Source organism: Scophthalmus maximus, chromosome 13 (genome assembly GCF_022379125.1).
Source record: "Scophthalmus maximus strain ysfricsl-2021 chromosome 13, ASM2237912v1, whole genome shotgun sequence".
Taxonomy (NCBI): domain Eukaryota; kingdom Metazoa; phylum Chordata; class Actinopteri; order Pleuronectiformes; family Scophthalmidae; genus Scophthalmus; species Scophthalmus maximus.
The window spans coordinates 21,209,768-21,223,957 of NC_061527.1; the positions used below are offsets into that span (position 1 = coordinate 21,209,768).

The 14,190-nt window shown below is 43.7% G+C and overlaps 1 protein-coding gene and 1 long non-coding RNA gene across 2 annotated transcripts; one reads left to right on the forward strand and one right to left on the reverse strand.

The window, feature by feature from the left end:
• Positions 1–3,704: 3,704 nt before the first annotated feature.
• On the reverse strand, positions 3,705–10,008 carry LOC118317798. Its single transcript, XR_004795526.2, has 3 exons — positions 9,534–10,008; positions 4,042–4,111; positions 3,705–3,921 (listed from the first exon to the last, which is right to left on the reverse strand). It is a non-coding gene; the product is annotated as an uncharacterized LOC118317798 (long non-coding RNA).
• Positions 10,009–11,310: 1,302 nt separating this feature from the next.
• On the forward strand, positions 11,311–13,806 carry sox14 (SRY-box transcription factor 14). The gene has a single exon (XM_035646775.2). The coding sequence runs from the start codon at positions 12,130–12,132 to the stop codon at positions 12,844–12,846; it is 717 nt and encodes a 238-aa protein (XP_035502668.1). The 5' UTR covers positions 11,311–12,129; the 3' UTR covers positions 12,847–13,806.
• The last annotated feature ends 384 nt before the right edge of the window (positions 13,807–14,190 follow it).

Here is a 14,190-nt window from a genome sequence, read left to right on the forward strand (position 1 = left end):
AGTGCGGCTTTTCCGCGGAGGCCGCTCCACCATTGCAATGTTTTTCTTTGGTTTCACGCGTGTGTCGTTGAACGTGGGCGTATACGCAGTCGCCGTGGGCAACTTCTGATTGGTGAGCATGACTAGGACATGAGCAGCACGGCATTTCTGATTGGTGGGCATGACTGGCACGCCAGGAGGACGGCATGAATATGTAAAACCATTGACAGCAAAGTACAAACCCTGCAGTTGTAGATGCGCTGCATAACGTATTCTAAATTGCAGCTATTTGCAAATTGCAATTTCGATTCGAAAGCGATTAATCGTTCAGCCCTAACCTACAGAAACATAGCGGGTTAGGCTGTACTGTGTGGAGCCTGTGGTGCCAAAGTCAGGGCAAAAAGTGTGTGAAGAACTGCCTGCTGCTGCTGCTGCTGCTGCTTCCTTGGCTGATTGCTCTGAGCACAAGGTAATAACTGAAGACGACTCAGGTGAGGTTTTATCAACTCCTCTCTTCTCTCATCTGGACTGCAGTGGCCGGATGCTCAGAGAGAATAATGACTGGAGAGATTTTACTGAGAAAAGTTGACGTGTACAATGGAAGTGGTGGGGACACTGTTGTTATTGGCCATGTTGTAGTGCAATTAGACATCCCTGTGGTTTTTAATGAATTAGGATCTGTATTGACAAATCACAGACAGAAGAATTTACATACAGTACAACAGAGCTCACATTTAGCCAAAACACTTAACTTTACGGAAACATCCTCAACAATTGGAAAGTGACAACACTTATTGATCGAATGTGATTTTCCATTTTCTCTATAATTGAGTCGCTGACACTTGACCAGAACAACAGCCTCCCCCTGGTTATTTAATTGAAAGTTGGAGTGTGGGTATATCACTTACACAATACGGGCCCTATCTTTGCGGTCTAGTGGTAGGCCTATACTGTTCGCTATGTCAGCTGGTACTGACTCACATGATGCATATCTGCAAATGTAATTGTAATATTGCAGCACAGGAATATGGAGAGAAAAAATAAGACTCCTATATTGATCAACTTATGCAGTGCGAAAAAGAACTATCTTTTCTAAATGAAAAACACAGCTGAATCTTTTTATCTTATTGCAAATATCCCTCAGAAATCATCTGATTGGTCAGCCAAGGTTGTGTGTAGTGCAGCTGTTTGTGAGGTTTAACATTCACAAACACATATCCTTATTATAATAACATTGATTGTAGAAATGAGAAAAGAAAAAATACATGAGTCATGATGACTTGGTTGATTAAAAGTGCAGCTAAACTTCGCTTTGAGCTTTACCCAAAACAAGATTTCTCTTTTTTTTATCCAAACAAGCTGGGTGACCAGAACTTATAGCTGGACTGCGTCTGTATCGAATCATTCTACGTAATCATATTTATTACATGCTGGAGCTATGTGACTATGTCAGTGAATAATTGAAACTCCAGTCGGAGCAAGCCCCCCCTGCCCGGATGGGGCAGATTCAGAGAGGAGGGTGATATCAACCGAACTTATCCAAGATTGCCCGATTCCATTGTAGCGGGCGTTGGAGCGAAAATTGAAAATCAACCATCTCATTAATATGAGACGTCATCTTCATCAAAGTCGTGTCCGTGAAAGAGTCTCGCGTGGACCGTTGTGCAATCCATTGCCCCGGGAGCCCCTCTGTGCATCATGGCAATCGAGAACAAAGAAGGCCAAAACCTTATGCTATTAAAGTAGATTCACCAAAACCAATTGTCAAATATTAGCTTGGAAATGACACAGAGGAACTGACGAGGCAGATGGAGTTTCCCCCACACCATGAAATTTGTATACTTGGCTACTGAGAAAACAATTCTTGCTGGTACGTTGAGCAGCCTCCCTGTTTCCACAGAGAAAGTGACACTGGCAGAGTGAGAGAGTGTGAAGCCTCTTTAATTGCCTTCGGTCACCCACAACGTTGAACCGGAGCGCCACGCAGCTTAGCAAAGGAACCGGGCAGAGGGCCTGATAGATATTTTATCGCCCAAGTTAACGGTTAATGAATTCCCAAAGTGAAATCTGTCACTTCAAAAATAAAGAGGAAGGCAAATTAAAGGGAGATAGAGAGAGACAGGGGAAGAAAGGAACTGGAGAGGGTGACACAGTTTTAAAATGCCCTATCTTTTGGCCATCCCCGGTTTTTCAATGGAATAAAGAAAAATCAGCCTCTTTCTTCTCCTCTTTTCTTCCCCCCACTCCTTTTTTCTCTCCCTCCCATCCTCCTATCTCTCACTCCGCTTTTCTCTGAAAAAATTCTCATGAATGATTTATATGTGTCTTGTTATCAGCAATGATTTCTATAGACCCCAACGCATTCACCAAGACATTTGTGGCGTAATTGTTAATTTTAATGCCATAATGGCTTCAGATGGGAGCCCCGATTAGACATTTATTACACAATTAAATGAAACATACTCAAGGATCACAAAAGCCTTCCGTAATTATTTCAGGCCATTAATAAAATGGGCATTAAATTATATTGGACACAAAAGAGAAGTGAAATAGATTTCCATTAGAGCAATAGAGGCAGAGAGGGGTAATAGATCCTGCCTGAATTCACTATGAAATTAATTGTTGCCCAGCCTATTTCCACACAGTGGAATAAATGAATGAGAAAAGAGAGGGAGAGAAGAACGAGTTGGTGGCCGAGCGAGTGAGGGGAGGGGGGTTACATTAAGAACCTCTGATAAAAACCTTTTGTTTGACATGCTACAATGGCCCCTCAGTTCGAGGATGAGAGAGCGAGAGAGGGAGAGAGAGAGAGAGAGAGTCGGACCAATTTCAATCTTAGTCCACCCCTCCAGAGTTCTGAGTCGCGGTTATAGCCGCTTTTCAAGTTTTGTTTGCCTTTTGAATAAACAGCTATCACAGATCTACCTGTGAATGCACACGTCTAAATGTGATGCTTATTAGGAAGGAATGTGTGGGTCATAGTGTCAGTCAGAGACAACTACTGTTCGAAAAAAAAAAAAATCTGAATGAATTCATATGACAGGAAATCAATCTTTCCTTTGATTAATAAATGACCTGCCACATCAAAAGCAACTCTTTTACTCCATGACACCGAGTCCCTTTCCGGCTATGACATGATGGAGGTCAAGCTCGGTAGACTAATAAATAGCTGTGATTAAATCAAATTCTTTGTCCTTCGCGAAGAAAAAGGTCAGGGCTTTATTAAATTATAACATAACAGTCAGGGAAGAAACACACAAGTAGACCTTTCAAATGACTGAATTATGATGATGAAATGTTGGTATGTTGACTTGTACAAACTAATCTTTACTTCTTACTCTTCCGCCTATGCTAAATAGAAAACGGAAAATGGAGTACTGTATAAAAGTAGTAGTTTCACATGGATATAACTCTGAAAACCATATTTCACATTCTTGTGATGTAACCTCAAATCGAGAGAAGGAGATCACTTACAATGGAAATAATTAACAGAATGTATTTCCCCCCATCTCTGAACGGTAAGATTATGACATTTAAAACACATCAAAGCCCGACGTCGGGCAAAGACTTTCTGAAACCATTTCCAGTGGGATCTCTAAATTGAACCGTCTTTTGAACGAGCGGTCTCTTGAGATCTTCTGTAAAAGTGCAAAAGAAATGGAAACTGATATCTCACAAGGCAAGAACAGATCATTCAACAAAAATTAATTAATCACTCACTGATACAGATTTGAAGAATTGTATTTTTTTTCCTTCTCTCCGTCTGTCGGGCCTGGGTTCAAACGCTTCTACATTCTGTCACTGCCTCTTTTTCATTATGTTGCGTTTGCGTTGTCGCTGTTTTTGATCTTGCTAGAACTATACTGCCCCGGCTCAGAGTTCACGAGCAGCTGTTTGTCCACCAAAGCTTTCCCCCCGCGTCATATTTCAGGATGCAAGAATCTGTAAACAAAACCGAGAGAAAAAGGTACAAGAGGGGGTTGATTGATGTGTGTAATTCTGAGACATTCAGGAGTAGCACTATGGAATATTGATTTTCAGTCTCAGTCCTGAATTTATCACCTGACTCACGGGAGCTTTGCACCACATCTCGAAGTTCAGGTCCCAGACTCAGTGCAATGCACGGATAGTCCTACGGTGAGAGATAGAAACAGAGGGAGATTTGGTAAATTGAGGGATATTTACAATACTAACGCTGATTTAGGATATTTCTATGCTTCATATCTAGTGCTGGAATTACAGGTATTGATCTACCAGGCTATACTTTGGTCTGGCTATTACTTGACTTTTAGAATGCAGATGTTTATAGTTTCACAGTTGACCACCGCAATATTTCCCCAGTAAATGCCACATTTGTTTTACCTCTGGGTATCTACACTGTCATATAACCACCAAATCCAATTAATCTAAACGTTAAACTTCACAATGTGCTGTGCCGTATTTATAAAAAAAAGAGAGCTATTTTTCCAATAATTAAAAAGGACCAACAGTGCCCGAATGTTAATGCTGGGCACGCACTCACAACAGACAGCGCACGTCCACTGATGAGAAATGGCTTCGGGCGATAATGAGAGGTAATGAGTGAGTGTAAATGTGTCATTGGTGATATCATGAATACTTTTATTTAAAAAGTTGTAAAACAGCTGTCATTTAATTGGAAAATGCCCCCCACGCGTGCAAAATGTAGTATGTAATTGTGGATAACTTTAGTTGCGATTTGGCAGCACATGTCAGAGGTGAGTCTTGTACATCATCATCTTCCCATGGCCCTCGTGGTATAAGTATATACAAAATAACTGCCAGAGCTCAAGACAGACTGATGGATATTAATAATCATTTGCCCATCAGACTTCTCATTTAGGTCTTATATATCTTTGACCTTCCCTCTGTAGCGCACAGAGGAGGAATAAAACGATAGAGGTGTGTTTGTTGGCATGGTCATGACAGGAATCCTTCTCCTAAGGACGGTTGTTTCTTGCAAGCAAATTAAAGGTTGGTCGGGTTTCGAAAGACAGTGGAAGTCAATAATGGGATCAGCATCAATGGGGTGTTAGCAAGGATCCAGGGGAATACTTCAGGCAATCCAGTCCACCAGGTCCTCGTAGAAACTGGTAGTGTTGGCTTGGCTTGAGCTGGCAAAACCAGGTGGGACCCAGGGAGTTCAGCCAGGCAATTGCAAGAGCTCGACAGGTCAAAGACTGGGTGACCTTGGAGATATTTGGTGCTGATCTGTGCCTTCTGTATAATGCAGGCCTGCTGTAACAACGGGATTGCTGAGGGTCTCTGGTATTGCAGCAGCAACGACAACAACATCCGCAGCAGCAGCATAGACAAGACCTTTTTCCAAGTCTGACTGATGAAGGCAGCCGTGATCCCATGTTTACTTCTTTCTCCTCCTCTGGGAAGGGGGGGTTGGTACCCTAGGGAAAACCAATGGGGCTCATGGAGGAACTCAAAAGAAACATTTCGGAGTATTCACATCCTCAAGATGACCTCTCCGGGTGGGGGATTCTTGGACATCAGGAAGTGAAGGGTACCCTCAAGGTCCCCATTGAAATGGCGTTATCTGCCGTGAGGGGGAAAGCAGTGTGAGGTTACACCAGTGGAAGAGCCGAGATTTAACAGACTATACAGAGACTGAACTGAGACGTGAACTCTGGGCTTGTATTGCACACAATGTTCTGGACAAGACCTTGCAGTAATAAAAAGAAAGAAGCTGGCAGGGCAGGGGGGAAAAGCTACGGGCGCAGGGGAAAAAAGCTACGGGCTCACGGCAAAGTAGGCAGCCCTGGGGGAGACGATGAGGATGGCGTTATCTTTCAGTGAGGACGGCAGTGGAGACGAGGGACCGTGATGGTCGCCAGGCATAGGAAATTGTATGTTTGGACATTTGTCTCCATGGGATTCCATCACTACAACTGCTGGTGGGAGCAAAGTATGAAACGGACAATGAGATGATAGGTGAGGTTTGGAGGACATGCATTCCACATGAGAATCTGTTATGTATTGACTCAATTTGGCCAAGGGACGTGTGCTGTGCCCAGAGATCCTCTAGAGTTACCAAAGTGGTGGGGAAGCACATCAGTCCCAGGATTCTTTGATGCTGTAAGATTAAAGAAGAGGACAACCCAACTGGATCCCCCATGCTTTGCTAACTCTGAGTCTTTGCTATGTGGGTAAAGGCTCAGTTCCCAAATCCCAAATCCCAAAAGAGTGTTTTGGTCACTCCAGTTGGTGCTTCTGTTCTTCTAAGGCCTCTTGCTTAGTCAGCAGCTCTCTGTGGTGGATTTTGTATTGCAAGTTTAGGATAGGTAGGAAGGAATGAAGGAAGGGAGGAAGGGAGGAAGGAAGGCACAATGGTGGAGCCCTTTGTGCCTTGACAGACAGTGTTCAGATGCACTACCGGCAGTATGGGAGGACATTACGTCTGTTAAGCGCTGCTTTGGTTTAGCAGTGACAGGTTCATCACCACTGTCGTCAAACCATTTGTTGGATTCTTATCAGGCCCTGTCATTACAAAAGTTGTTGATTGGATAGGAATCTATCTAGGAATCGGGCATCTACATGCAGTGTGCCTAATTCCCATAGAAACTGTCAACTTATTGAGTTGTGATACAGCTGAAAGAGTTGTATCAAATGTTACGGGATATCACAAAACAATAATATCAGAAATAATGCTTGGTGCCCATATTCAACTATTAATTTTCCCAAACAATATAATTATAGTATGTGCTAACAGTAAATGTGTGCATGGAAATGGGCATGGTTTACATGCAAAGGCATTAAATTGTTTCTGTTACTGATATTATATTGTTATATGATCTGCATGCAGTCGATGTATAACCATTTTCTTTTGTTCAATTCATCATCCTAAATGTGTATTTTACGTTACTGTTTAGTAGGAGTTCAGATTCCCGTTCACACTTGTTCATTTACACCGTAAATCTTATCTCGCGAGTCACAGTCTCATGTGAAAGGCTGAAATCCCCCTGCAAGGGGAAGGCCAGCTCTAAATGAGTTTTTCCCCCCTCCTAATGAAGGTCAGGAGAGAGTCACATCTTTCCTTTTGTGATAATTTATCCCTATCTCCTGTTATCTCTGTTTTGCCCCTTTAATCCTAATTGTATTGTATAATTGTGTGATGTGGACCTCGTGGTCTTTGAAGTATTGCCCCTATCCTTTCACTATTACCTGGTGCCTTGAACCTTTGTTAATTTTTTCTCCCTGCTCTGCCCCGTGCCATGCAGTGTTGCAGCATAAAAGGGAGAATAGCTTAAGTTTAGTCATTTTAAATTGCATTCAAGTCCTTTTATTTTACTTTCTTACTGAGAAGTGATGTCCCCACATTGATATGATATATACATGTATATATATATATGTGTGTATTTTCTGTAATACATGCCCCATGTTTGGAATACAGCTCACATGCTGCTCATTGCCCTTTCATTGCTTCTCCCTGTCAGTGAATTGTACTTTTTAAGTGGATAATGTAAGAAGATCGCCAGTATTATGTGCTGAATATGCATTTTTGAATTCTTTTCATATCAGTAAAAGAAGGTATTTTTTGGATCTAATATCTCAAGTATTACTGTCAACAATCCAGGCATTATTATTAGACAATTTTTAAGAACAATATGGTAATATTGTCTAAACTAGGAATTCATACCTTAACCTTGAAGACTCATAATTTTCATATGTGCAGATATGAATGAGAAAAATATTTTCTGTGTACTTGACTAAAAGAAGAGTGTTTTATATACTATAGCTGGTAAATGGTTCTATTTTCTAATTGAATACATTCAGGTAGGGGAATATGTTCTGTAGCATGTGAGAGTTTGGTATCCTGATTAAATTGATAATTCATTTTGCCTTTTTTTTGCTTTATGAGTCTTTGTGTGTAGGTCACAATGTGCGACATACTACAGGTGAACGCTGTGTGCTGTGTGTGTTGGTGCGTGTACATTTTGACAACCATTAGTCCATTCAGAGTCAGTTACATGTGAAGGTGCTCAACGGCATTTCACAATTTTCAAGGAGGCTTCAGTCTAGATAGTCAAAACGAATATGTTGTGAATGGGTTCAGTCGAGCACGTCTTCCAAAAGGTGATGTCGCTGAGGTTGTTCTCACTTTGCTTCGTGTTTTTTCATTTGTTAGAAAAGTTGTCCACCATGTCAGTTGTCTCTAATGATTTCTCTTTTGCACCGAACTGTCACTAAACAGGGATGGAAACACAATAGAAAAAAAACAACAACAACAAAAACGGCATTGAAATGTCAAAGTTGAGCTTTTTGAGAGTTTCGTCGGGGAGGGAGGACGCGTGTGTTGCAGTGGGAGAAACCCTCTTACCGCTTCAGCACCGTGGACAGTTCCGGTGGGGGAGCTTACCTCGTGCTGGCTAATAGGCTCTGTGTGTGTCGGGCCGCTCCCCATTCACTTCTTTAAGGCGAGATGGATGGACACGTGTCCCAAGATAATCCTAGTTTCTGTGTGTGTGTGTGTGTGTGTGCGTGCGTGCGTGTGTGTGTGCGTGCGCGCGCGTGCGTGTGTGCGTGCGTGCGTGCGTGTGTGTGTGTGTGTGTGCGCGCCTGTGTGCGCGTGTGTGTGTGCGTGTGTGTTCGCCCCGCGAGCGCTCAACACCGCGTCTCTCTGCTCGTGTGAGATTTCGATCTAAATAACGCTTTGTAATTTCAAGTCCAAATAATCCCTCAGCAGTCGTTAGTGTTCGAATTGCTGACACTTCTTCTTAATCAAATGCAACACAATATGATCTGTGGCCCGTCCAGAGATGTGGAGGTTCTCATTTTTTTAACCCCCCCCCCCCCCCCATATTATGTATTTCTTTATGCTATTCATTTTTTTAAATATATTTTTGCTTATTTTGTGACAGTTGCTTCTTTGCACATTTCCAAATGCCCTGAAGTTTGGAGATGGATCAGTTGACCAGCAAAAGCTATTTTATTTAGACTGTTAACGGCATTTTTACCATGAGAAAATACACTGTGACAAATGCACCAACGATTATAATATTTTAGGGGGAGAAGAAGAAAAAAACCTGCCTATGGAAATAATAATAGTAATCATCATCATCATCTCACTCCTTGACAAATCAAAACCTATACTGCCATTTCTCATTATGCCGTCGAATCGTCTAGGGAACTTTTTGGGCGCGCGTTTACGAGACAATCAGTTATTTTATTTTTATTATTTTTTTGGAATCAGAGACATAACGGACAACTCCCTCGTGAGTATGGGAGGACACCCCCCCCCCCCCCCCCCCCCCAAAAAAAAAAAAAAAAAAATTATAATAATTTGTGCCGCTATCTAATTCATTCATCTCAAAAATGAAGACCATAAGCTGCTGTGGGCACGTGGCAGCCTTTAAACGACACATGTCAAATTGCACGCACACACACACACACACACACACACCACACACACACACACACTGCTGTGTGAAAGATAGCATGGCACAATTTACAAACAACAAAATATACAGTGCGAACATGCAGAAAATATATATATATATATATATATATATATATATTTATACTACCTCACGGCTGCAGATGAACACCAGAGTCTGGCGACTGGATGAGAGAAGATTGTTTTTTCTTTTCTTTTTGCAGGCATCCGATCGGCGCGTGTCTGAACGACAGTCTGCTGAACGACACACATCTGTGGGCTACGTTGTTGTCTGTAGGAGGATTTTCTCCCGAACAGTTTTTGAAACGATACTTTTTTCTTTCTTTTTTTTTAAAGAAGAACGGTATGACGGAAAATCTTTCTCTGTTACAAGCGGGCGAATGACGCATGCGTGTGCGAGGAGACGGTGGAGCCGGAGAGAGAGAGAGAGAGAGAGAGAGGGAGAGAGAGAGAGAGAGAGAGGGAGCGTGAGAAAGAGACGCAAGATGTATGTGCTGAAATATTGAATATCACAGGAAGGGGAGAGAAAGAAAATCCAGCCAAGTGCTGGACCACTAAGATGAGTTTGGCCCTTCATAAGATACTGTTGGTTTTCTCTCTACTTCCTATTGAGCAAATATCCTATAGTGTTTGTACTGGAAATATACACGTATATAATATAATTTAGAGCATTTTAATTTCATTTATCCTCTTTTGCCATGCTGATAAAAAAAATGCCAAATACCAGAGATTGGCTGTGATGTGGCGACATGTCAGACAAACTTTGAACTTGCACACACACACACACACACACACACACGCAGAAAGATGAGATGATAATTATAATAGAATGTACTCCACGACCTCCGTCGTGCCTGTGCGCGCGCCGATAGGCCAAAGTCGACCTTAAAATACATCTCCACTTAGCAGTGTCACCAACTGTGGACACGACTCAAGGGTTGTATCCACAACCACAGCAATATGACACACACGCGCGCGCACACACGATCAGCTGTCTGCGGTTTTGGGGTGTTTCTTTTAATAATCACAGCTGAAGGAGTCGTAAATCAGCCACATTAGCCCTGGGGGCTATTAGGGGCTGTGGTCCTCTGGTGACATTTGCATTTTAAAACGATCACTCCGCGCCTCCTTCAGAAAAAAAAAAAACAGTGTCACGATGATGGCGGCTAATGCAACAATTATAGACTCACAATGACGATGCTGCGGAACCTTTTACAACTGGATGGAATGTTTCCTCGGCGCACGGGCCCTAAATTTGCGCGCACTCGCGCGCGTGTGTGTGTGTGTGTGTGTGGATTGGTGTACTTGTATGTGCATGTGCGCGTTTGCTTGGAGGGGCCTGTATTTTACCGTAAAGGACAGAGAGAGGGTCGTTTTGAGGATATTTAAGAGTCACGTCTCTTGAAATTGAAGTAAGACATGTTTTGATCCTTGCAGTTGAACGCGCCGATGAGTCCTTGAGCAAGACAGTCCTCCAAATGAAAACACTATTCTTTGTCATCAGTATTTCCATGTATCTATTATTAACGCACCTTTTTTGAGTGTTGTTGTTGTTTTTGAACAAATAAATAATGAATAAACGGACACGGATGACTGCCCCTGCACAGCCCCCCTCTCCGCACGGCTGAAGTCAGGTTGTAAAGAGGTCGAAGGTGCGACGTTTGCTGCGATTCATTAGACGTTAAATTGAATTCGCGGGGATCCCGAGTATTACGCACACACACACACACACACACACACACACACACACACACACCTCTCTCTCCTCATGTTATGTTTTCTTCTTCTTCTTCTTCTTCTTCTTCTTCTTCTTCTTCTTCTACTATACCAGCCGCTCTTTGTTTATGTTGTAACGCAGCCCACACACACACACACACACACACACACACACACACACACACACACACACACACACACACACACACACATATCTTATTCTTTTCTGCAGGAGCTATTATAATCGCCGCTCTGCGCGCTGATTGGCCGCTCGGGTCGGCGAGTGAACGCCCTGCAGATTATGTCAGATTGCGTGCAGAAACCAAACCAGCCCAGCCTTTGAACTTCGCCGCTTTTGGCTCGTATTCACGCTCCTCCGCTCATTTCCAAGCAACCAGGTGCTCGACGACAAACCTCAGCGAGGGAGAGAGAGCGAGGGAGAGAGAGAGGAGAGAGAGAGAGAGAGAGATAGAGGGAGAGAGTGAGACAGAGGGGAAAAGAAACACTGAACACTTTTTTTTACGACTCCTGCAAAACCGACTGCGGAACATCGCTCTCACCTTTGTGGATTTTGTTACCGCGTGAGGCATCCTCGCATGTGTGATTGTTTCGCTCTTCTTCTTCTGCTCCTGGTGCCGTCTCGCTCGCGAGCGCGTCTGACACCGAGTTGCGACCGGACTTTAAAGCACGAACGAACGCGCCTCAGTGTTTTTAACTCGGGAGGAGGAGGCGAAGGAAGAAGTAAAAGAAAGAGCGAACCGGCCGCTGGATTTTTATTTTCATTTTATTTGACTTTTTTTTTCTCTCTCCCCCGTCGCCCGTGCCAGACTTAGAACATCCCAGCCGTGGCATGAGTGGTATCTGGCATCTGGACAGGTGAATAGTCCCCCCCCCCTCTTTCCTTCCTTCCTTTCCTTCCTTCCTTCCTTCCTTTTTTCCCGATAAGAACTTTCCCCCCCCCCCCCTCGCCGTTAACATTGGTGGATAAAGAAGCGCGCACCTTTCCAAACATGTCGAAGCCGGCCGATCACATCAAGAGACCCATGAACGCGTTCATGGTGTGGTCCCGGGGCCAGCGGCGGAAAATGGCTCAGGAGAACCCCAAAATGCACAACTCGGAGATCAGCAAGCGGCTGGGCGCCGAGTGGAAGCTGCTGTCGGAGTCGGAGAAGAGACCGTACATCGACGAGGCCAAGAGGCTGCGGGCGCAGCACATGAAGGAGCATCCCGACTACAAGTACCGGCCGCGGCGCAAGCCCAAGAACCTGCTGAAGAAGGACAGGTACGTGTTCCCGCTGCCCTACCTCGGCGACACCGACCACCTGAAGGGGCTGCCCATGTCCGCCGCGGACTCCCTGCTGGGCTCGTCGGAGAAGGCCCGCGCGTTCCTGCCGCCCACCTCCTCCCCGTACTCCTTCCTCGACCCGAGCCAGTTCAGCTCCAGCGCCATCCAGAAGATGACGGAGATGCCGCACGCGCTGAGCGCCGGCACGTTGCCGTACGCGTCCTCTTTGGGATACCAGAACGGCGCGTTCGGCACCCTGGGGTGCCCCAGCCAGCACACCCACACCCACCCGTCGCCCACGAACCCGGGCTACGTCGTGCCGTGCAACTGCTCGGCCTGGTCAGCGTCGAGTTTACAGCCCCCGGTGGCCTACATACTTTTTCCAGGTATGACCAAGACTGGGATAGACCCATACTCATCCGCACACGCCGCTGCCATGTAACCCCCCCCCCCCCCCAGACTCTGGTTCCCCTTTTTAATCCACTTGAATACTGACATGCATGTAAATATATTACGGACAGCGGCGTGTCCCATTTAAAAAAAAAGAGGCATGAACAATATCAACTTTGCCTTGGACTTGGCAAAAGAAAAAACAAAGAGAGAAAAAGACAAAAGAATAAAAAACTTTTCCAGAAATCCAACAAGTCCCCGTGCGGAGCAGAGACGCTGGGATCGGGAGTAGAGGACGGTGCCCCCCTCCCCCTGTCCCCCCCCGCTCCCGTGAACTGTAAGAAATGTAAATGTTATAACATTTATGGCAACCAGAAAAAAAGGAGGCCTTTAACTTTATTTATTGTGTACATTTCAATACTTGATAGGCTGATTTGTGTTGGTTATTGATAGGCGATACTCTTTTATTTTGAAAAATTGGCTCCGCACAATTAGCGTTCTCATTTCCTGTATAGGCCGAAGTATTCCACTTTTTTTGGGGGGGGCACTTGTAATCGTATGATGTTCTGGATGGCGTCAAAAATCAGGGCCAAAAGGCTGGATAATATACGGGTCATATTGTTTTATATTTATCTCCCAAAAGAAACATCCGGCACATAAAACTAGACCGTCTATTTAAGATGACAAAAGAAAAAAAATTCATTTTCATCCAAAATGTTCCTCTTTCTTTTTTGTTGCTCTTTTCCCCTGTGGTTCAGTGCTACGATATATAGTCACACCCGTCATTTTGTTTGCTTTGTTGTTTTTTTTTTGTTCTGTTTGAGGATAACTTCTATTTGAATTCCAGGAGTTCCATGTGTATTTTCTATCTTAAGATGGTAATTTAAAAAAAAAAAAGAAGCTGTCATGTTATGGAAAGGATAATGTATCTTAGAAGGGTTGATGCCTCCTGCTCTTTGTTCCGTTGCAGAGCAAAGACGTTTCGAATAAAGACAATCTGTCTTCAACGAGATCAATTTCCTGTATTTGTAGGTTACTCGGCTACTGGAGATGACAGATACAGTTAATGTGGTAGGGAGTGTGTGTGTGTGTGTGTGTGTGTGTGTGTGTGTGTAGGCCCACTTCAACTGATTTTTTAAACTGCCCATGATTTTTTTTTAAAACAAAACAAACAAACATAAACATAGGCTACAAAAATTGAATATTATGTATAGGATAAGAAGGGGGGGGGGGGGGAATCGGAAAATCGGAAATAATATTCACGGTATAGGTTAATTTGAAAAAAATATATACGAGATGTTATTTTTATTTACATTTCAAGAACTACACACCCAACTTGAGCCCACACACTAATCAATAGCATTGACAGGATTGAACAGTACTACTGTGCAACAAT